The sequence below is a fragment of the Oncorhynchus mykiss genome, chromosome 18, assembly GCF_057628025.1.
Source record: "Oncorhynchus mykiss isolate SJ-2025 chromosome 18, ASM5762802v1, whole genome shotgun sequence".
NCBI lineage: Eukaryota > Metazoa > Chordata > Actinopteri > Salmoniformes > Salmonidae > Oncorhynchus > Oncorhynchus mykiss.
In genome coordinates, this window is record NC_143039.1 from 81,409,034 (window position 1) to 81,434,069 (window position 25,036).

Consider the following 25,036-nt stretch of genomic DNA (forward strand, 5'->3'; position numbering starts at 1 on the left):
CTACCTCCAAGCCATAACACAGTTACATAGTTAGTTAAATAGACCAATAGCTACCCAGACTATCTGCAACAGGACCCTTCTACCTCCAAGCCATAACACAGTTACATAGTTAGTTAAATAGACCAATAGCTACCCAGACTATCTGCATTGGCCCTTTTTTCACCAACTCTTTTGACTCCTCGGATAAGCTGCTGTTACTATTCACTATCTGTCACTTTATTCCTAGTTATATGTACATGTCTACCTCCATTACCTCGTACCCCTGCACATTGACTCTGTACTGGTACCCCCTGTATATAGCCTCCACATTGACTCTGTACTGGTACCCCCTGTATATAGCCTCCACATTGACTCTGTACCGGTACACCCTGTATATAGCCTCCACATTGACTCTGTACTGGTACCCCTTGTATATAGCCTCCACATTGACTCTGTACTGGTACCCCCTGTATATAGCCTCCACATTGACTCTGTACTGGTACCCCTGTACATTGACTCTGTACTGGTACCCCTTGTATATAGCCTCCACATTGACTCTGTACTGGTACCCCTGTACATTGACTCTGTACTGGTACCCCTTGTATATAGCCTCCACATTGACTCTGTACCGGTACCCCCTGTATATAGCCTCCACATTGACTCTGTACTGGTACCCCTGTACATTGACTCTGTACTGGTACCCCTGCACATTGACTCTGTACTGGTACCCCTGCACATTGACTCTGTACTGGTACCCCTGCACATTGACTCTGTACTGGTACCCCTGCACATTGACTCTGTACTGGTACCCCTGCACATTGACTCTGTACTGGTACCCCTGCACATTGACTCTGTACTGGTACCCCATGTACAGTTGAAGTCGGAAGTTTACATACACCTTAGCCAAATACAATTAAACTCAGTTTTTCACAATTCCTGACATTTAATCCTAGTAAAAAAAACCTGTTTAGGTCATTTAGGATCACCACTTTATTTTAAGAATGTGAAATGTCATGCATGACACAAGTAATTTTTCCAACAAATGTTTACAGACAGATTATTTCACTTATAATTCACTATATTACAATTCCAGTGGGTCAGAAGGTTACATACATTGAGTTGACTGTGCTTTTAAACAGCTTGGAAAATTCCAGAAAATGATGTCATGGCTTCAGAAGCTTCTGATAGGCTAATTGACATCATTGGAGGTGTACCTGTGGATGTATTTCAAGGCCTACCTTCAAATTCAGTGCCTCTTTGCTTGATATCAAGGGAAAATCTAAAGAAATCTTAAAGACCTCCACAAGTCTGGTTCATCAATGGGAGCAATTTCCAAATGCCTGAAGGTACCACATTCATCTGTACAAACAATAGCAAACGCAAGTATAAACACCATAGGACCATGTAGCCGTCATACCGCTCAGGAAGGAGACGCGTTCTGTCTCTTAGAGATTAAAGTAATTTGGTGCGAAAAGTGCAAATCAATCCCAGAACAACAGACCGTCTTGGTATGAAGAACTCCCTATTTTACTTCCTTTACCACCTTTAATGTGATAAAGAAGTGCCTTAATAGATAGGCTGACAAGTCTGACAGTCAACTATTCAGTTACACTGAAATATATATTTATTTCACCTTTATTTATGTCTCCAGTCCACCTGGCCGTGCTGCTGCTCCAGTTTCAACTGACCTGAGCCCTAGGACCATGCCCCAGGACTACCTGACATGATGACTCCTTGCTGTCCCCAGTCCACCTGGCCGTGCTGCTGCTCCAGTTTCAACTGACCTGAGCCCTAGGACCATGCCCCAGGACTACCTGACATGATGACTCCTTGCTGTCTCCAGTCCACCTGGCCGTGCTGCTGCTCCAGTTTCAACTGACCTGAGCCCTAGGACCATGCCCCAGGACTACCTGACATGATGACTCCTTGCTGTCCCCAGTCCACCTGGCCGTGCTGCTGCTCCAGTTTCAACTGACCTGAGCCCTAGGACCATGCCCCAGGACTACCTGACATGATGACTCCTTGCTGTCTCCAGTCCACCTGGCCGTGCTGCTGCTCCAGTTTCAACTGTTCTGCCTTATTATTATTGGACCATGCTGGTCAATTATGAACATTTGAACATCTTGGCCATGTTCTGTTATAATCTCCACCCGGCACAGCCAGAAGAGGACTGGCCACCCCACATAGCCTGGTTCCTCTCTAGGTTTCTTCCTAGGTTTTGGCCTTTCTAGGGAGTTTTTCCTAGCCACCGTGCTTCTACACCTGCATTGCTTGCTGTTTGGGGTTTTAGGCTGGGTTTCTGTACAGCACTTTGAGATATCAGCTGATGTACGAAAAGCTATATAAATACATTTGATTTGATTTGATTTATTTAACCAGATAGGCAAGTTGAGAACAAGTTCTCATTTACAATTGCGACCTGGCCAAGATAATGCAAAGCAGTTCGACACATACAACGACACAGAGTTACACATGGAATAAAACAAACATACAGTCAATAATATAGTATAAACAAGTCTATATACGATGTGGGCAAATGAGGTGAGATAAGGGAGGTAAAGGCAAAAAAAGGCCATGGTGGCAAAGTAAATACAATATAGCAAGTAAAACACTGGAATGGTAGATTTGCAGTGGAAGAATGTGCAAAGTAGAAATACAAATAATGGGGTGCAAAGGAGCAAAATAAATAAATAAAATAAAATAAATACAGTAGGGAAAGAGGTAGTTGTTTGGGCTAAATTATAGGTGGGCTATGTACAGGTGCAGTAATCTGTGTGCTTCTCTGACAGCTGGTGCTTAAAGCTAGTGAGGGGGATAAGTGTTTCCAGTTTCAGAGATTTTTGTAGTTTGTTCCAGTCATTGGCAGCAGAGAACTGGAAGGAGAGGCGGCCAAAGAAAGAATTGGTTTTGGGGGTGACCAGAGAGATATACCTGCTGGAGCGCATGCTACAGGTGGGTGCTGCTATGGTGACCAGCGAGCTGAAATAAGGGGGGACTTTACCTAGCAGGGTCTTGTAGATGACATGGAGCCAGTGGGTTTGGCGACAAGTATGAAGCGAGGGCCAGCCAACGAGAGCATACAGGTCGCAATGGTGGGTAGTATATGGGGCTTTGGTGACAAAACGGATTGCACTGTGATAGACTGCATCCAATTTGTTTAGTAGGTGTATTGGAGGCTATTTTGTAAATGACATCGCCGAAGTCGAGGATTGGTAGGATGGTCAGTTTTACAAGGGTATGTTTGGCAGCATGAGTGAAGGATGCTTTGTTGCGAAATAGGAAGCCAATTCTAGATTTAACTTTGGATTGGAGATGTTTGATGTGGGTCTGGAAGGAGAGTTTACAGTCTAACCAGACACCTAGGTATTTGTAGTTGTCAAAGCCGTCCAGAGTAGTGATGTTGGACAGGCGGGCAGGTGCAGGCAGCGATCGGTTGAAGAGCATGCATTTAGTTTGACTTGTATTTAAGAGCAATTGGAGGCCACAGATGGAGAGTTGTATGGCATTGAAGCTTGCCTGGAGGGTTGTTAACACAGTGTCCAAAGAAGGGCCAGAAGTATACAGAATGGTGTCATCTGCATAGAGGTGGATCAGAGACTCACCAGCAGCAAGAGCAACATCATTGATGTATACAGAGAATAGAGTCGGTCCAAGAATTGAACCCTGTAGCACCCCCATAGAGACTGCCAGAGGTCCGGACAGCAGACCCTCCGATTTGACACACTGAACTCTATCAGAGAAGTAGTTGGTGAACCAGGCGAGGCAATCATTTGAGAAACCAAGGCTGTCGAGTCTGCCGGTGAGGATGTGGTGATTGACAGAGTCGAAAGCCTTGGCCAGATCAATGAATACGGCTGCACAGTACTGTTTCTTATTGGTGGCGGTTAAGATATTGTTTAGGACCTTGAGCGTGGCTGAGGTGCACCCATGACCAGCTCTGAAACCAGATTGCATAGCAGAGAAGGTATGGTGAGATTCAAAATGGTCGGTAATCTGTTTGTTGACTTGGCTTTCGAAGACCTTAGAAAGGCAGGGTAGGATAGATATAGGTCTGTAGCAGTTTGGGTCAAGAGTGTCCCCCCCCTTTGAAGAGGGGGATGACCGCAGCTGCTTTCCAATCTTTGGGAATCTCAGACGACACGAAAGAGAGGTTGAACAGGCTAGTAATAGGGGTGGCAACAATTTTGGCAGATAATTTTAGAAAGAAAGGGTCCAGATTGTCTAGCCCGGCTGATTTGTAGGGGTCCAGATTTTGCAGCTCTTTCAGAACATCAGCTGACTGGATTTGGGAGAAGGAGAAATGGGGACGGCTTGGGCGAGTTGCTGTGGGGGGGTGCAGTGCTGTTGACCGGGGTAGGGGTAGCCAGGTGGAAAGCATGGCCAGCCGTAGAAAAATGCTTATTAAAATTCTCAATTACAGTGGATTTATCAGTGGTGACAGTGTTTCCTATCTTCATTGCAGTGGGCAGCTGGGAGGAGGTGTTCTTATTCTCCATGGACTTTACAGTGTCCCAGAACTTTTTTGAGTTAGTGTTGCAGGAAGCAAATTTCTGCTTGAAAAAGCTAGCCTTGGTATAATGGTTTCTGGCTTCCCTGAAAAGCTGCATTTCACGGGGTCTGTTCGATGCTAATGCAGAACGCCATAGGATGTTTTTGTGTTGGTTAAGGGCAGTCAGGTCTGGGGAGAACAAAGGGCTATATCTGTTCCTGGTTCAAAATTTCTTGAATGGGGCATGCTTATTTAAGATGGTTAGGAAGGCATTTAAAAAAATAACCAGGAATCCTCTACTGACGGGTAAGCCAGACTACAGTTTGCAACTGCACATGGGGACAAAGATCACACTTTTTGGAGAAATGTCCTCTGGTCTGATGAAACAAAAATAGAACTGTTTGGCCATAATGACCATCGTTATGTTTGGAGGAAAAAGGACAGGCTTGCAAGCCAAAGAACACCATCCCAACCGTGAAGCACGGGGGTGGCAGCATCATGTTGTGGGGGTGCTTTGCTGCAGGAGGGACTAGTGCACTTCACAAAATAGATGGCATCATGAGGTAGGAAAAGCATGTGGATATATTAAAGCAACATTTCAAGACATCAGTCAGGAAGTTAAAGCTTGGTCGCAAATGGGTCTTCCAAATTGACAATGACCCCAAGCATACTTCCAAAGTTGTGGCAAAATGGCTTAAGGACAACAAAGTCAAGGTATTGGAGTGGCCATCACAAAGCCCTGACCTCAATCCCATAGAAAATTTGTAGGCAGAACTGAAAAAGCATGTGCGAGCAAGGAGGCCAAGCAACCCTGACTCCAGCTCTGTCAGGAGGAATTGGCCAAAATGTATCTCTCTCTATATATATCATATATCTATCAATCATATAAACTGCTGCTACTCACTGTTTATCATCTATGCATAGTCATTATACCCCTATCTACATGTACAAATTACCTTGAATAACCTGTTCCACCACACATTGACTCGGTATATGACAGTTATAGATAAATATGATAGTTATAGATAGTTATAGATACATACATGATAGATATAGATACATAGATGATATATATATGATAGATATAGATACATACATGATAGATATAGATACATAGATGATATATATATGATAGATATAGATACATAGATGATAGATATAGATACATATATGATAGATATATGATAGATATAGATACATACATGATAGTTATATATACATATATGATAGACATATAATAGATATGATAGATATATGATAGATATAGATACATACATGATAGTTATATATACATATACGATAGACATATAATAGATATGATAGTTATAGATAGATATAGATACATATATGATAGATATATGATAGTTATAGATAGATCTATGATAGATATACAGATAGATATGATAGATATGATAGATATATGATAGTTACAGATAGATATGATATATATATGATAGATATGATAGTTATAGATAAATTGATATATGATAGTTAAAGATGGATATATAATAGATATATGATAGTTATATATAAATATATGATAGATATCTGTCACATATATATATGTTCGGTGTAACGAGGAGACCAATTGATTGGAATACATACTTCTTAATAGAAGGAAGGACACTTAAACTAACTAACCAAAAAGAACGTGACGCTATAAACAACTAGTGCTGACACAGGCAACTACAAATAGACAATAACCCACAGATAAACCAAGGAATATGGCTACCTAAATATGGTTCCCAATCAGAGACAATATGACAATATGACAAAAAGTATGTTTACACCTACTCGTCCAACATCTCATTCCAAAATCATGGGCATTAATATGGTGTTGGTCCCCCCTTCGCTCCTTAACATTCTCTTCTGGGAAGGCTTTCCACTAGATGTTGGAACGTTGCTGCGGAGACTTGCTACCATTCAGCCACAAGAGCATTAGTGAGGTCGGACACAGATTTTTTGGAGATTGGGCCTGGCTTGCAGTCGGCGTTCTAATTCATCCCGAAGGTGTTCAATGGGGATCAGGTCAGGTCTCTGTGCAGGCCAGTCAAGTTCTTCTACACCGATCTTGACAAACCATTTCTGTATGGACCACGCTTTGTGCACAGGGGCATTGTCATGCTGAATCAGGAAAGGGCCTAACTAAACTTTACATTTGGCACCACAATATGCATTGGGCAAGTAACATTCTCCTGGCATCTGCCAAACCCAGATGAGTCCGTCAAACTGCCAGATGGCGAAGCGTGATTCATCACTCCAGAGAATGTTTTTCCACTGCCCCAGAGGCCAATGGCGGCAAGCTTTACACCACTCCAGCCAACGCTTGGCATTGCGTTTGGTGATCGTAAGCTTGTGTGCGGCTGCTTGGCCACGGAAACCCATTTCATGAAGCTCCCATATAGGGAGGTGATATATTGCAGGTATAGGTGGTATATTACAGTAGAAGTTTTAATTTATACTGAGGTATAGGTAGTTTAACACAGTAGAATATTTCATTTATACTCAGGTATAGGTAGTTTAATACAGTATAAGTTTTAATTTATACTGAGGTATAGTTGGTTTAATACAGTAGAATATTTAATTTATACTCGGGTATAGGTAGGTTAGTACAGTAGAATATTTAATTTATACTCGGGTATAGGTAGGTTAGTACAGTAGAATATTTAATTTATACTGAGGTATAGTTGGTTTAATACAGTAGAATATTTAATTTATACTCGGGTATAGGTAGGTTAGTACAGTAGAATATTTAATTTATACTCAGGTATAGGTAGTTTAATACAGTATAAGTTTTAATTTATACTGAGGTATAGTTGGTTTAATACAGTAGAATATTTAATTTATACTCGGGTATAGGTAGGTTAGTACAGTAGAATATTTAATTTATACTGAGGTATAGGTAGTTTAATACAGTAGAATATTTAATTTATACTCAGGTATAGGTAGGTTAGTACAGTAGAATATTTAATTTATACTCAGATATAGGTAGGTTAGTACAGTAGAATATTTAATTTATACTCAGGTATAGGTAGGTTAGTACAGTAGAATATTTAATTTATACTCAGGTATAGGTAGGTTAGTACAGTAGAATATTTAATTTATACTCAGGTATAGGTAGGTTAGTACAGTAGAATATTTAATTTATACTCAGATATAGGTAGGTTAGTACAGTAGAATATTTAATTTATACTCAGATATAGGTAGGTTAGTACAGTAGAATATTTAATTTATACTCAGGTATAGGTAGGTTAGTACAGTAGAATATTTAATTTATACTCAGGTATAGGTAGTTTAATACCAGTAAAAGCAAAGCAGCAACCGAGAACCTAATGACAGATTTGTCTTATATTTGCTTCTTACTTCTTCTTCTATATTATTGGAACTTTGTTGGCAGACATAGCCCTAATTTATTAATTAAATCCTCATTGTTAAATTAATTAATTTAATATATATATATATATATATATATATATATATATATATATATATATATATATATATATATATATATATATATATATATATATATATATATATATATATATATATATATATGGGTATGGCAATTCTCCAGATATCAGAATGATTTACTCATACGTGTTTATTCAGTGTAGGCTACTAGAATACATCACCACACAGACATAGCCCTAATTTATTCAGTGTAGGCTACTAGAATACATCTCCACACAGACATAGCCCTAATTTATTCAGTGTAGGCTACTAGAATACATCACCACACAGACATAGCCCTAATTTATTCAGTGTAGGCTACTAGAACACATCTCCACACAGACATAGCCCTAATTTATTCAGTGTAGGCTACTAGAATACATCTCCACACAGACATAGCCCTAATTTATTCAGTGTAGGCTACTAGAACACATCTAAACACAGACATAGCCCTAATTTATTCAGTATAGGCTACTAGAACACATCTCCACACAGACATAGCCCTAATTTATTCAGTATAGGCTACTGGAACACATCTCCACACAGACATAGCCCTAATTTATTCAGTGTAGGCTACTAGAACACATCTCCACACAGACATAGCCCTAATTTATTCAGTGTAGGCTACTAGAACACATCTCCACACAGACATAGCCCTAATTTATTCAGTGTAGGCTACTAGAATACATCACCACACAGACATGCCCCTAGTCTCCCAACAGAAGCAGGATGCAGGACAGAAAGAGCCTACTTCCATCAAGTGGATAACTGCTGTAATCACAGATACACACTGATCTTTAATTTTCAGACTTCAACATCTCCTATATTAGACCCCTTTACTACCATCAAAGCAAAACAACGACACTGATAATATTCACCACAATCTCCCTGAACGTATAATTATACTTTATACTATTAGTGACAATAACACGATGAATCTCTCACCCGTCACAAACTAGACAACGGATTCTCTCAATATGTATCTAAACATTTCCTATTTGCTTATTGGGCTGATCATGTGTCAAATATTCTATGAAAATTATAAAGAACAATGTGTCAAATCGAATTTCCATCACCATGTTGTTATTTTAACAAAGTATAATTTCTGCTTGAGGTGCAATGATCAGATATCCAAATGGATTTAACTAGAAACCATGCCATCTCTAATAGATCTCACCTTTGCTTATCCAACATATAACAGTGCATTGTCTCCATACAAATTTGAATGGGCAACGAACGCTATATTGAAGAGCAGACCAAGGTTATCAGGTGATGCCTAATACACAATGAATATCTGTTTGTACTGGCTGACAGAGGGAATATAGGAATGCTGAATGGGATTCCAAACACACACACACACACACACACACACACACACACACCAAGATAGCCACACACACACACACACCAAGATAGCCACACACACACACACACACACACAGCTAAATGCAATGACCGTGTTTTACACAGACAAGCTGTTACAGTGGAATCTCTCCTGCTTCAATCCCATGGATGATTAAGCACAGTAATGAAGGTTTTTGGACATTCTCCACAGATACAGCAGCTGGTGACATTCATGCATTAGAAGCAGAGGAGGAGCGAGTTACGATGAATCCCCATTAATTTCAATGATCACAAAGTCTGCTTTTGGCACCATTTCAAATGAATAAAAAGGCCATATTTATTGGTGTAACTCTCTGCTGCAATGTGGAAGATACAGCCGTTTCTTACCCGGGGAGCCGTAGAAACCAATTGCTATTCTCTTTCTCTTCGCTTGTCTCGGCAACCTTGAACAACTAGGCCTAGAAAAATGTTTTTCTAAATATGAAGTTTGTTTTTGTTAGTTTTAATACGGCCTTGGCATTCCGCATGTGTAACTGACTGATTTGATTGATATTATTATTATAGTGGCATGCATATCAGGATGCCCTGTAAGACATTGATCATATATACAGATATACAGTAACTGACAGGAAACAGTACACCTATAATCAATGGGTCATTTTCTTCCCCTCGTGTCAACGACCTTCCTATCGGAAGATAAAACCTTTTTGGGCTAGGGGGCAGTATTTGGAATTTTGGATGACTGACTTGTCCAAAGTAAATTGTAAACTGCCTGTTACTCAGGCCCAGAAGCTAGGACATGCATATAATTGGAAGCATTGTATAGAAAACACTGCTGCTACTCGCTGTTTTCTTATGTATGAACAGTCCAGTCACTTTAAAACTTACCTTGACTATCTGAACCCCTGCATATTGACTCGGTACATGTACCCCCTGTATACAGCCTCCACATTGACTCTGTACCGGTACCACCTGTATATAGCCTCCACATTGTCTCTGTACCGGTACCCCCTGTACATAACCTCCACATTGACTCTGTACCGGTACCCCCTGTATATAGCCTCCACATTGACTCTGTACCGTAACACCCTGTATATAGCCTCCACATTGACTCTGTACCGGTACCCCCTGTATATAGCCTCCACATTGACTCTGTACCGGTACCCCCTGTATATAGCCTCCACATTGACTCTGTACCGTAACACCCTGTATATAGCCTCCACATTGACTCTGTACTGGTACCCCCTGTATACACCCTCCACATTGACTCTGTACCGGTACCACCTGTATATAGCCTCCACATTGCCTCGGTACCCCCCTGTATATAGCCTCCACATTGCCTCGGTACCGGTACCCCCCTGTATATAGCCTCCACATTGACTCAGTACCGGTACCACCTGTATAGAGCCTCCACATTGACTCTGTACCGGTACCCCCTGTATACAGCCTCCACATTGCCTCGGTACCGGTACCCCCTGTATAGAGCCTCCACATTGACTCTGTACTGGTACCCCCTGTATATAGCCTCCACATTGACTCTGTACCAGTACCCCCTGTATAGAGCCTCCACATTGACTCTGTACTGGTACCCCCTGTATATAGCCTCCACATTGACTCTGTACCGTAACACCCTGTATATAGCCTCCACATTGACTCTGTACCGGTACCCCCTGTATATAGCCTCCACATTGACTCTGTACCGTAACACCCTGTATATAGCCTCCACATTGACTCTGTACCGTAATACCCTGTATATAGTCTCCACATTGACTCTGTACCAGTACCCCCTGTATATAGCCTCCACATTGACTCTGTACCGGTACCCCCTGTATATAGCCTCCACATTGACTCTGTACCGGTACCCCCTGTATACAGCCTCCACATTGCCTCGGTACCGGTACCCCCTGTATAGAGCCTCCACATTGACTCTGTACTGGTACCCCCTGTATATAGCCTCCACATTGACTCTGTACCAGTACCCCCTGTATAGAGCCTCCACATTGACTCTGTACTGGTACCCCCTGTATATAGCCTCCACATTGACTCTGTACCGTAACACCCTGTATATAGCCTCCACATTGACTCTGTACCGGTACCCCCTGTATACAGCCTCCACATTGCCTCGGTACCGGTACCCCCTGTATAGAGCCTCCACATTGACTCTGTACTGGTACCCCCTGTATATAGCCTCCACATTGACTCTGTACCAGTACCCCCTGTATAGAGCCTCCACATTGACTCTGTACTGGTACCCCCTGTATATAGCCTCCACATTGACTCTGTACCGTAACACCCTGTATATAGCCTCCACATTGACTCTGTACCGGTACCCCCTGTATATAGCCTCCACATTGACTCTGTACCGTAACACCCTGTATATAGCCTCCACATTGACTCTGTACCGGTACCCCCTGTATATAGCCTCCACATTGACTCTGTACCGGTACCCCCTGTATATAGCCTCCACATTGACTCTGTACCGTAACACCATGTATATAGCCTCCACATTGACTCTGTACCGGTACCCCCTGTATATAGCCTCCACATTGACTCTGTACCGTAACACCCTGTATATAGCCTCCACATTGACTCTGTACCGGTACCCCCTGTATATAGCCTCCACATTGACTCTGTACCGGTACCCCCTGTATATAGCCTCCACATTGACTCTGTACCGTAACACCCTGTATATAGCCTCCACATTGACTCTGTACCGTAATACCCTGTATATAGCCTCCACATTGACTCTGTACCGGTACCCCCTGTATATAGCCTCCACATTGACTCTGTACCGTAACACCCTGTATATAGCCTCCACATTGACTCTGTACCGGTACCCCCTGTATATAGCCTCCACATTGACTCTGTACCGGTACCCCCTGTATACAGCCTCCACATTGCCTCGGTACCGGTACCCCCTGTATAGAGCCTCCACATTGACTCTGTACTGGTACCCCCTGTATATAGCCTCCACATTGACTCTGTACCAGTACCCCCTGTATAGAGCCTCCACATTGACTCTGTACTGGTACCCCCTGTATATAGCCTCCACATTGACTCTGTACCGTAACACCCTGTATATAGCCTCCACATTGACTCTGTACCGGTACCCCCTGTATATAGCCTCCACATTGACTCTGTACCGGTACCCCCTGTATACAGCCTCCACATTGCCTCGGTACCGGTACCCCCTGTATAGAGCCTCCACATTGACTCTGTACTGGTACCCCCTGTATATAGCCTCCACATTGACTCTGTACCAGTACCCCCTGTATAGAGCCTCCACATTGACTCTGTACTGGTACCCCCTGTATATAGCCTCCACATTGACTCTGTACCGTAACACCCTGTATATAGCCTCCACATTGACTCTGTACCGGTACCCCCTGTATATAGCCTCCACATTGACTCTGTACCGTAACACCCTGTATATAGCCTCCACATTGACTCTGTACCGGTACCCCCTGTATATAGCCTCCACATTGACTCTGTACCGGTACCCCCTGTATATAGCCTCCACATTGACTCTGTACCGTAACACCCTGTATATAGCCTCCACATTGACTCTGTACCGGTACCCCCTGTATATAGCCTCCACATTGACTCTGTACCGTAACACCCTGTATATAGCCTCCACATTGACTCTGTACCGGTACCCCCTGTATATAGCCTCCACATTGACTCTGTACCGGTACCCCCTGTATATAGCCTCCACATTGACTCTGTACCGTAACACCCTGTATATAGCCTCCACATTGACTCTGTACCGTAATACCCTGTATATAGCCTCCACATTGACTCTGTACCGTAACACCCTGTATATAGCCTCCACATTGACTCTGTACCGGTACCCCCTGTATATAGCCTCCACATTGACTCTGTACCGTAACACCCTGTATATAGCCTCCACATTGACTCTGTACCGTAATACCCTGTATATAGCCTCCACATTGTCATGTACATTTCTTGTGTTACTTTTTGATTGATCTGGTTGTATTTTTGTGCTTTAGTTTATTTGTTAAATATTTGCTTAACTCTTGTTGAACTGCATTGTTGGTTAAGGGCTTGTAAGTATTTCACTGTAAGGTCTGTTGTATTCGGCGAATGTGAAAAATAAACTTGATTTATAATAAATAATAATATATATTATTATTGTTATATATAATATATAATAAATCCACTTTTGAATGGTAGTGTGTGTTATGGTTCAGTCTTAGTTTTCCTTATCGCCACTGTGGAAGGTCCGTGTTGATCCTCTTGGTTGTGTCCTCTTGATCCATCCACTCGTCTTCTTTGTTAGTCAGGCCTGACACCTTCATCCCGTAGCGTAGTTTTTTCTGTAATCTAATTTAATATGACTGAAGATGCAGCATTTTATGCCAGGCCCCTTCTAATAGGGTGTAACAGACTGGTTAGAACTTTGACCACACGCCCTCTAGACGGACTACATGCCTCTAGACAGACCACACGCCCTCTAGACGGACTACATGCCTCTATCAAATAAAAACTGGAATTTTCACCTAGAACAAAAGTTGTAAAAGTATGCTAGACATTTATAGAATAAATCATACCTAGTTTGATGTTTCCGTGACAAACAGTGAATTAGTTATTGATTTATATATTTTAAAATGGCATTTTACAGATTGTATGTATTTCTACAAAATTAAAACCTGGAATTTTTCCGCAACACAAAGGTTGTAAAATTATACTAGACATTTATAGAATAGATCATACCTAGTTTGATAGCTCTGTGACAAACAGTGAATTAGTTATTGATGTATACCCCTTTAAATGGCATCATAGATATTATGCATTTCAATCAAAACTGGAATATTTTCTCATAACAAAAGGTTGTAAAAGTATACTAGACATTTATAGAAATCATATCTAGTTTGATGATTGTGACAAACGGTCAATTAGTTGTTGATTTTTACATTTGTAAATGGTTTTTGGCGAATGCCTGTTGAATGTCTGTTGAATATAAAACCAACTTTACCTCGGTCTTTGGATTGGTGTGGATAATAGGACTTCAGGACGAGCCAGTTAACACGTCAGCAACAGGTAGGCCTATAATTCATAAAATGTTCTTGTCACTAGTGGTGGAGAGTAATGTTAGTTCCACTAGATATAACTCAAGAATTTTAGATGGTCCATGATTAATTAAAGGCAATATCCCCATCTGTTATTATAAGGAGTTGTGTAGCCTAAAACCAACTAATGACGATACATCTGAAATAACTAGAATAATAAATTCATTGTTTAAAAGTTAGAATTCTTTAGTAAAAACAAGACAAAGAAATGCACACATGCAGTTGATGTCCATAAAATGTAGGCAGTGACAGAGCTCCTCCTGGGTGCCTCCATTTCCCATCATACTCTACCGGAAAGAATCCTCTCCATGGAAACGGCTCCCGGACGTGAAGCTTGCTAGTTTATTACACGAGCAAATCAATCCCACTCACCCGTTAGCTAGCTAACGTTACCTAACTGCTGGATCAGAAGCTTATCTGCATCGTAGCATTGTTTTATACCGGATCGCGTTACCACTTTTTACTCTGCAGTTATGAGCCGGACTCCGGATGCAAGGGCAAGGTAAGGCATGTTTACAACTTGCAAGACAGAGCAAACTAACGTTAGCTTTCGTAAAGACGTTAGACATCGTGCAGAATTCTTGATTTATATAACTGTTTAGTGATTTGTTAGTTAGCTAACCTTCTCTTCAATTATTGAACCAGCTGGCTAGCTATTGCGTTAAACTTTTAGCTTGATATCAGTGTTTATATGATAGTTTGTCTAGCTATGTAACTTCAGTTAACTTTAACCAGGTTAGCTAGCTAGCTAAAGTTACCCGGATGTTCCCATCACAGAGACAGCCAGACCAGACAGATCCAGGAGAACATCACCAACACGGAGAAGCACTTTGGAGAGATGTGCCAACTGTTCGCCGCCTACGTGCGTAAAACGGCGAGGTTACGGGACAAGGCAGACCTACTGGTCAGAGAGATCAGCATCTATGCGGAGACAGAAACGCCAAATCTGCAGAGGGGTATGAAACAGTTTGCAGACAACCTTGCCAAAGTTCAGGATTATCGTCAAGCAGAGGTAAGCCTACGCACCATAATATTGTCTTATCATTTTCAATCAAAATGGATACATTATATAAATATGGTTGTTATTGAAAATAGTACAGACTTCTATTGATAATGTTTCATCTGCAGGTATTTTTATCTTCTAATCTAGCTACCTATGATTTCAAATCCTCTCAGGAATCGATTAACTAAGTAACTTTGATATTCCCAATGTATTTGCAGGTGGAGAGGCTTGAAGCCAAAGTGGTAGAGCCTTTGAAAAGCTATGGAAGTGTTGTTAAACTTAAAAGGGTAAGATACAGTCCTTTCCCATATTTGGATAAGACTGCTGGTCGTTTTTCTGTTCTGGCCTACTGTTTTGGGTGACAGTTATCCTCTATCTTGTTGTGTCAACAGAACAGAAAGTCTGTTGCACACCGGAGGGGTATCATACGAGCAGGTTTGAGGAGTTAGCAAGGTAACTTTGGTCAACTCTGAGTTCAACTCGGGATAAGCGGTCATATGAAAGTGGCTCACCTTTTAGCCAGGTACATTTCTATGGCAACAAATCCTTCAGAACGGTCCTGTTCTGGGGCAGGCTAGCACACGGCTAACTCCGCTTACCCTGAATGAAACTGAGCCATGAGTTGAGGACCAATGAAATTAGATTCCTCAAATAACATTTTAATTGTCACATGCTTCGTAAACAGGTGTAGACTATCAGTGAAATGCTTGTCCTGGCACCGCACGGCCAGGTCTCTGACCTCCCTATAGGCTTCCTCAACGTTGTAGGACAGGTTGTTGACCTGGCACCACACTGTAGTAATGACAATGCATTTAAAACTTCATGCAATTTACCACTTTTATATGATTGACCCATTATGTTGGTGATTCATTTAAATCCATGTTTTACTGTGACCTGGTTGTATTCTACAGTTGGTTGGATTTTACTGTGACCTGGCTGTATTCTACAGTTGATTGGATCTTACTGTGACCTGGCTGTATTCTACAGTTGGTTGGATCTTACTGTGACCTGGCTGTATTCTACAGTTGATTGGATCTTGCTTTGACCTGGCTGTATTCTACAGTTGGTTGGATCTTACTGTGACCTGGCTGTATTCTACAGTTGGTTGGATCTTACTGTGACCTGGCTGTATTCTACAGTTGGTTGGATCTTACTGTGACCTGGCTGTATTCTACAGTTGGTTGGATCTTACTGTGACCTGGCTGTATTCTACAGTTGGTTGGATCTTACTGTGACCTGGCTGTATTCTACAGTTGGTTGGATCTTACTGTGACCTGGCTGTATTCTACAGTTGGTTGGATCTTACTGTGACCTGGCTGTATTCTACAGTTGGTTGGATCTTACTGTGACCTGGCTGTATTCTAGTGTTGGTTGGATCTTACTGTGACCTGGCTGTATTCTACAGTTGGTTGGATCTTACTGTGACCTGGCTGTATTCTACAGTTGATTGGATCTTGCTTTGATTTGAATTTAAATCGTAATTTATTGAAATATGTATAAAGTGGGTCCCAAATGACACCATATTCCCTTATATAGTTCACTACTGTTGTCCAGCACCCATAGATTCCTGGTCAAAACTAGTGCACTATACAGGGAATAGGGTGTGATTTGAGACACTAACCCCAGCTACCTCAACATGCACCTCTGATTGACAGGAGGACCTGAAGACCAGTCAGAGTGCCAGGAACAGGGAGTCTAAACAGATGCAGCAGCTGGAGAGAATGAGACAGAGAAACCCCTCTGACAGACAGATCATTGTATCCTTATTGCTCTGGCATGAGACTAAACACTAGTAATGTCAATGGGATGAGACTAAAGACTAGTAAGGTCAATGGGATGAGACTAGTAAGGTCATTGGGATGAGACTAAACACCAGTAAGGTCAATGGGATGAGACTAAACACCAGTAAGGTCAATGGGATGAGACTAAACACTAGTAAAGTCAATGGGATGAGACTAGTAAAGTCATTGGGATGAGACTAGTAAGGTCAATGGGATTTTTATTTTATTTATTTTTATTTCACCTTTATTTAACCAGGTAGGCTAGTTGAGAACAAGTTCTCATTTACAACTGCGACCTGGCCAAGATAAAGCAAAGCAGTGTGAACAGACAACAACACAGAGTTACACATGGTAAACAATTAACAAGTCAGTAACACAGTAGAAAAAAAAATGAGTCTATATACATTGTGTTCAAAAGGCATGAGGTGGTAGGCGAATAATTACAATTTAGCAGATTAACACTGGAGTGATACATTATCAGATGGTCATGTGCAGGTAGAGATACTGGTGTGCAAAAGAGCAGAAAAGTAAATAAATAAAAACAGTATGGGGATGAGGTAGGTAAAATTGGGTGGGTTATTTACCGATTGACTATGTACAGCTGCAGCGATCTGTTAGCTGCTCAGATAGCAGATGTTTGAAGTTGTGATGAGACTAGTAAGCTCAATGGGATGAGACTAAACACTAGTAAGGTCATTGGGATGAGACTAAACACTAGTAAGGTCAATGGGATGAGAGTAGTAAGGTCAATGGGATGAGACTAAACACTAGTAAGGTCAATGGGATGAGAGTAGTAAGGTCAATGGGATGAGACTAAACACTAGTAAGGTCAATGGGATGAGAGTAGTAAGGTCAATGGGATGAGACTAAACACTAGTAAGGTCAATGGGATGAGACTAGTAAGCTCAATGGGATGAGACTAAACACTAGTAAGGTCATTGGGATGAGACTAAACACTAGTAAGGTCAATGGGATGAGAGTAGTAAGGTCAATGGGATGAGACTAAACACTAGTAAGGTCAATGGGATGAGAGTAGTAAGGTCAATGGGATGAGACTAAACACTAGTAAGGTCAATGGGATGAGAGTAGTAAGGTCAATGGGATGAGACTAAACACTAGTAAGGTCAATGGGATGAGACTAGTAAGGTCAATGGGATGAGACTAAACACTAGTAAGGTCAATGGGATGAGAGTAGTAAGGTCAATGGGATGAGACTAAACACTAGTAAGGTCAATGGGATGAGAGTAGTAAGGTCAATGGGATGAGACTAAACACTAGTAAGGTCAATGGGATGAGAGTAGTAAGGTCAATGGGATGAGACTAAACACTAGTAAGGTCAATGGGATGAGACTAGTAAGGTCAATGGGATGAGACTAAACACTAGTAAGGTCATTGGGATGAGACTAAACACTAGTAAGGTCAATGGGATGAGACTAAACACTAGTATGTTGATTGCTGTCACTGTTATTCATAACTATATTAAAGACAGGTGAAAGATGCTCATGTCCTAAATCCCTTAATGATACCAACAGTCCCAGGTGGGTGTCTGTCTTCTGATTCTGGAGCTCTGGTTTTGTATGATGGCGGTCCAGTATAGTCATTTATTTCAACAAATCTCTTTATCCGAGACATATTTATTTAGTCAAATAGCCATTTATGAATATGATTTGAAGTGTATGTTACGTGTCGCATTGTGTCGTCATGACAACAGGCTGAAAGCGACCTGCAGAGAGCCACGATGGACGCCACGCGCACGACACGACAACTGGAGGAGACAATAGACGCGTTTGAAAAGCAGAAAATACAAGATATCAAGGTCTATCTCTCAATTTCAATTGAAGGGATTTATGGGCATGGGAAACATATGTTAACATTGCCAAAGCAAGTGAGGTAGATAAACAAAGTTAAATAAACAATACATATTAACAGTGAACATGACACTCACAAAAGTTCCAAAACAATAAAGACATTATAAATGTAATATTATGTGCAAATAGTTAAAGAACAAAAGTGAAAATAAACATAAATATGGGTTGGATTTACAATGGTGTTTGTTCTTCACTGGTTGCCCTTTTCTCGTGGCAACAGGTCACAAATCTTGCTGCTGTGATGGCACACTGTGTTGTTTCACCCAGTAGATATGGGAGTTTATCAAAATTGGGTTTGTTTTCGAGTTATTTGTGGGTCTGTGTAATCTGAGTGAAATACAGTGCCTTGCGAAAGTATTCGGCCCCCTTGAACTTTGCGACCTTTTGCCACATTTCAGGCTTCAAACAGAAAGATATAAAACTGTATTTTTTTGTGAAGAATCAACAACAAGTGGGACACAATCATGAAGTGGAACGACATTTATTGGATATTTCAAACTTTTTTAACAAATCAAAAACTGAAAGATTGGGCGTGCAAAATTATTCAGCCCCTTTACTTTCAGTGCAGCAAACTGTCTCCAGAAGTTCAGTGAGGATCTCTGAATGATCCAATGTTGACCAAAATGACTAATGATGATAAATAAAATCCACCTGTGTGTAATCAAGTCTCCGTATAAATGCACCTGCACTGTGATAGTCTCAGAGGTCCGTTAAAAGCGCAGAGAGCATCATGAAGAACAAGGAACACACCAGGCAGGTCCGAGATACTGTTGTGAAGAAGTTTAAAGCCGGATTTGGATACAAAAAGATTTCCCAAGCTTTAAACATCCCAAGGAGCACTGTGCAAGCGATAATATTGAAATGGAAGGAGTATCAGACCACTGCAAATCTACCAAGACCTGGCCGTCCCTCTAAACTTTCAGCTCATACAAGGAGAAGACTGATCAGAGATGCAGCCAAGAGGCCCATGATCACTCTGGATGAACTACAGAGATCTACAGCTGAGGTGGGAGACTCTGTCCATAGGACAACAATCAGTTGTATATTGCACAAATCTGGCCTTTATGGAAGAGTGGCAAGAAGAAAGCCATTTCTTAAAGATATCCATAAAAAGTGTTGTTTAAAGTTTGCCACAAGCCACCTGGGAGACACACCAAACATGTGGAAGAAGGTGCTCTGGTCAGATGAAACCAAAATTGAACTTTTTGGCAACAATGCAAAACGTTATGTTTGGCGTAAAAGCAACACAGCTGAACACACCATCCCCACTGTCAAACATGGTGGTGGCAGCATCATGGTTTGGGCCTGCTTTTCTTCAGCAGGGACAGGGAAGATGGTTAAAATTGATGGGAAGATGGATGGAGCCAAATACAGGACCATTCTGGAAGAAAACCTGATGGAGTCTGCAAAAGACCTGAGACTGGGACGGAGATTTGTCTTCCAACAAGACAATGATCCAAAACAAAGCTAAATCTACAATGGAATGGTTCAAAAATAAACACATCCAGGTGTTAGAATGGCCAAGTCAAAGTCCAGACCTGAATCCAATCGAGAATCTGTGGAAAGAACTGAAAACTGCTGTTCACAAATGCTCTCCATCCAACCTCACTGAGCTCGAGCTGTTTTGCAAGGAGGAATGGGAAAAAATGTCAGTCTCTCGATGTGCAAAACTGATAGAGACATACCCCAAGCGACTTACAGCTGTAATCACAGCAAAAGGTGGCTCTACAAAGTATTAACTTAAGGGGGCTGAATAATTTTGCACGCCCAATTTTTCAGTTTTTGATTTGCTAAAAAAGTTTTAAATATCCAATAAATGTCGTTCCACTTCATGATTGTGTCCCACTTGTTGTTGATTCTTCACAAAAAATACAGTTTTATATCTTTGTTTGAAGCCTGAAATGTGGCAAAAGGTCGCAAAGTTCAAGGGGGCCGAATACTTTCGCAAGGCACTGTATGTGCCTCTAATATGGTCATACATTGGGCATGAGGTTAGGAAGTGCAGCTCAGTTTCCACCTCATTTTGTGGGCAGTGAGCACATAGCCTCTCTTCTCTTGAGAGCCATGTCTGCCTACGGCGGCCTTTCTCAATAGCAAGGCTATGCTCACTGAGTCTGTACATAGTCAAAGATTTCCTTAAGTTTTGGTCAGTCACAGTGGTCAGGTATTGTGATACTGTTCTTACTCTCCTCTCTCTCCCTGTAGAAGATCTTTGGGGAGTTTTTGACGGTGGAGATGTCGTTCCATGCTAAGGCGTTGGAGGCGTACACCACAGCTTACCAGAGCATACACAACGTAGACGAAGAGGGGGATCTGGAGGTAAGGGTTATAGGAGAGGAAGAGGAGGATCTGGAGGTATGAGTTATAGGAGAGGAAGAGGAGGATCTGGAGGTTATAGGAGAGGAAGAGGAGGATCTGAAGGTTATAGGAGAGGAAGAGGAGGATCTGGAGGTTATAGGAGGGGAAGAGGAGGATCTGGAGGTTATAGGAGAGGAAGAGGAGGATCTGGAGGTTATAGGAGAGGAAGAGGAGGATCTGGAGGTTATAGGAGAGGAAGAGGAGGATCTGGAGGTTATAGGAGATGAAGTGGAGGATCTGGAGGTTATAGGAGAGGAAGAGGAGGATCTGGAGGTTATAGGAGAGGAAGAGGAGGATCTGGAGGTTATAGGAGGGGAAGAGGAGGATCTGGAGGTTATAGGAGAGGAAGAGGAGGATCTGGAGGTTATAGGAGAGGAAGAGGAGGATCTGGAGGTTATAGGAGAGGAAGAGGAGGATCTGGAGGTTATAGGAGAGGAAGAGGAGGATCTGAAGGTTATAGGAGAGGAAGAGGAGGATCTGGAGGTTATAGGAGGGGAAGAGGAGGATCTGGAGGTTATAGGAGAGGAAGAGGAGGATCTGGAGGTTATAGGAGAGGAAGAGGAGGATCTGGAGGTTATAGGAGAGGAAGAGGAGGATCTGGAGGTTATAGGAGATGAAGTGGAGGATCTGGAGGTTATAGGAGAGGAAGAGGAGGATCTGGAGGTTATAGGAGAGGAAGAGGAGGATCTGGAGGTTATAGGAGAGGAAGAGGAGGATCTGGAGGTTATAGGAGAGGAAGAGGAGGATCTGGAGGTTATAGGAGAGGAAGAGGAGGATCTGGAGGTTATCGGAGAGGAAGAGGAGGATCTGGAGGTTATAGGAGAGGAAGAGGAGGATCTGGAGGTTATAGGAGAGGAAGAGGAGGATCTGGAGGTTATAGGAGAGGAAGAGGAGGATCTGGAGGTTAAAGGAGAGGAAGAGGAGGATCTGGAGGTTAAAGGAGAGGAAGAGGAGGATCTGGAGGTTAAAGGAGAGGAAGAGGAGGATCTGGAGGTATGGGTTAAAGGAGAGGAAGAGGAGGATCTGGAGGTATGGGTTAAAGGAGAGGAAGAGGAGGATCTGGAGGTATGGGTTAAAGGAGAGGAAGAGGAGGATCTGGAGGTATGGGTTAAAGGAGAGGAAGAGGAGGATCTGGAGGTTATAGGAGAGGAAGAGGAGGATCTGGAGGTATGGGTTAAAGGAGAGGACGAGGAGGATCTGGAGGTATGGGTTATAGGAGAGGAAGTGGAGGATCTGGAGGTATGGGTTATAGGAGAGGAAGAGGAGGATCTGAAGGTTATAGGAGAGGAAGAGGAGGATCTGGAGGTTATAGGAGGGGAAGAGGAGGATCTGGAGGTTATAGGAGAGGAAGAGGAGGATCTGGAGGTTATAGGAGAGGAAGAGGAGGATCTGGAGGTTATAGGAGAGGAAGAGGAGGATCTGGAGGTTATAGGAGATGAAGTGGAGGATCTGGAGGTTATAGGAGAGGAAGAGGAGGATCTGGAGGTTATAGGAGAGGAAGAGGAGGATCTGGAGGTTATAGGAGAGGAAGAGGAGGATCTGGAGGTTATCGGAGAGGAAGAGGAGGATCTGGAGGTTATAGGAGAGGAAGAGGAGGATCTGGAGGTTATCGGAGAGGAAGAGGAGGATCTGGAGGTTATAGGAGAGGAAGAGGAGGATCTGGAGGTTATAGGAGAGGAAGAGGAGGATCTGGAGGTTAAAGGAGAGGAAGAGGAGGATCTGGAGGTTAAAGGAGAGGAAGAGGAGGATCTGGAGGTTAAAGGAGAGGAAGAGGAGGATCTGGAGGTTAAAGGAGAGGAAGAGGAGGATCTGGAGGTATGGGTTAAAGGAGAGGAAGAGGAGGATCTGGAGGTATGGGTTAAAGGAGAGGAAGAGGAGGATCTGGAGGTATGGGTTAAAGGAGAGGAAGAGGAGGATCTGGAGGTATGGGTTAAAGGAGAGGAAGAGGAGGATCTGGAGGTTATAGGAGAGGAAGAGGAGGATCTGGAGGTTATAGGAGAGGAAGAGGAGGATCTGGAGGTTATAGGAGATGAAGTGGAGGATCTGGAGGTTATAGGAGAGGAAGAGGAGGATCTGGAGGTTATAGGAGAGGAAGAGGAGGATCTGGAGGTATGGGTTAAAGGAGAGGAAGAGGAGGATCTGGAGGTATGGGTTAAAGGAGAGGAAGAGGAGGATCTGGAGGTATGGGTTAAAGGAGAGGAAGAGGAGGATCTGGAGGTATGGGTTAAAGGAGAGGAAGAGGAGGATCTGGAGGTTATAGGAGAGGAAGAGGAGGATCTGGAGGTATGGGTTAAAGGAGAGGACGAGGAGGATCTGGAGGTATGGGTTATAGGAGAGGAAGTGGAGGATCTGGAGGTATGGGTTATAGGAGAGGAAGAGGAGGATCTGAAGGTTATAGGAGAGGAAGAGGAGGATCTGGAGGTTATAGGAGGGGAAGAGGAGGATCTGGAGGTTATAGGAGAGGAAGAGGAGGATCTGGAGGTTATAGGAGAGGAAGAGGAGGATCTGGAGGTTATAGGAGAGGAAGAGGAGGATCTGGAGGTTATAGGAGATGAAGTGGAGGATCTGGAGGTTATAGGAGAGGAAGAGGAGGATCTGGAGGTTATAGGAGAGGAAGAGGAGGATCTGGAGGTTATAGGAGAGGAAGAGGAGGATCTGGAGGTTATCGGAGAGGAAGAGGAGGATCTGGAGGTTATAGGAGAGGAAGAGGAGGATCTGGAGGTTATCGGAGAGGAAGAGGAGGATCTGGAGGTTATAGGAGAGGAAGAGGAGGATCTGGAGGTTATAGGAGAGGAAGAGGAGGATCTGGAGGTTAAAGGAGAGGAAGAGGAGGATCTGGAGGTTAAAGGAGAGGAAGAGGAGGATCTGGAGGTTAAAGGAGAGGAAGAGGAGGATCTGGAGGTATGGGTTAAAGGAGAGGAAGAGGAGGATCTGGAGGTATGGGTTAAAGGAGAGGAAGAGGAGGATCTGGAGGTATGGGTTAAAGGAGAGGAAGAGGAGGATCTGGAGGTATGGGTTAAAGGAGAGGAAGAGGAGGATCTGGAGGTATGGGTTAAAGGAGAGGAAGAGGAGGATCTGGAGGTTATAGGAGAGGAAGAGGAGGATCTGGAGGTATGGGTTAAAGGAGAGGACGAGGAGGATCTGGAGGTATGGGTTATAGGAGAGGAAGTGGAGGATCTGGAGGTATGGGTTATAGGAGAGGAAGAGGAGGATCTGGAGGTATGGGTTAAAGGAGAGGACGAGGAGGATCTGGAGGTTATAGGAGAGGAAGAGGAGGATCTGGATGTATGGGTTATAGGAGAGGAAGAGGAGGATCTGGAGGTTATAGGAGAGGAAGAGTAGGATCTGGAGGTATGGGTTATAGGAGAGGAAGAGGAGGATCTTGAGGTTATAGGAGAGGAAGAGGAGGATCTTGAGGTTATAGGAGAGGAAGAGGAGGATCTGGAGGTTATAGGAGAGGAAGAGGAGGATCTGGAGGTTATAGGAAAGGAAGAGGAGGATCTGGAGGTTATAGGAGAGGAAGAGGAGGATCTGGAGGTTATAGGAGAGGAAGAGGAGGATCTGGAGGTTATAGTAAAGGAAGAGGAGGATCTGGAGGTTATAGGAGAGGAAGGGGAGGATCTGGAGGTTATAGGAGAGGAAGAGGAGGATCTGGAGGTTAAAGGAGAGGA

The 25,036-nt window shown here is 42.8% G+C and overlaps 1 protein-coding gene across 3 annotated transcripts in view; it reads left to right on the forward strand.

Moving 5' to 3' along the window:
* Positions 1 to 14,634: 14,634 nt before the first annotated feature.
* Positions 14,635 to 25,036, forward strand: part of cibar1 (CBY1 interacting BAR domain containing 1) — a 39,585-nt gene continuing 29,183 nt past the window's right edge. For 2 of the 3 annotated variants that reach the window (XR_016488636.1, XR_016488637.1), the window contains exons 1-6: positions 14,635 to 14,857; positions 15,133 to 15,367; positions 15,577 to 15,645; positions 17,014 to 17,115; positions 18,672 to 18,955; positions 21,216 to 21,326. Coding sequence is in view for 1 of the 3 variants with exons in the window: in XM_021572802.3 (XP_021428477.1) it covers positions 14,829 to 14,857; positions 15,133 to 15,367; positions 15,577 to 15,645; positions 17,014 to 17,115; positions 18,672 to 18,677; positions 18,851 to 18,955; positions 21,213 to 21,326 (660 nt within the window). In the remaining 2 variants the exon portion in view is untranslated. Of the gene's footprint in view, positions 14,858 to 15,132; positions 15,368 to 15,576; positions 15,646 to 17,013; positions 17,116 to 18,671; positions 18,956 to 21,212; positions 21,327 to 25,036 lie in introns of all 3 variants that reach the window. The other variant, XM_021572802.3, reaches the window with a different exon arrangement.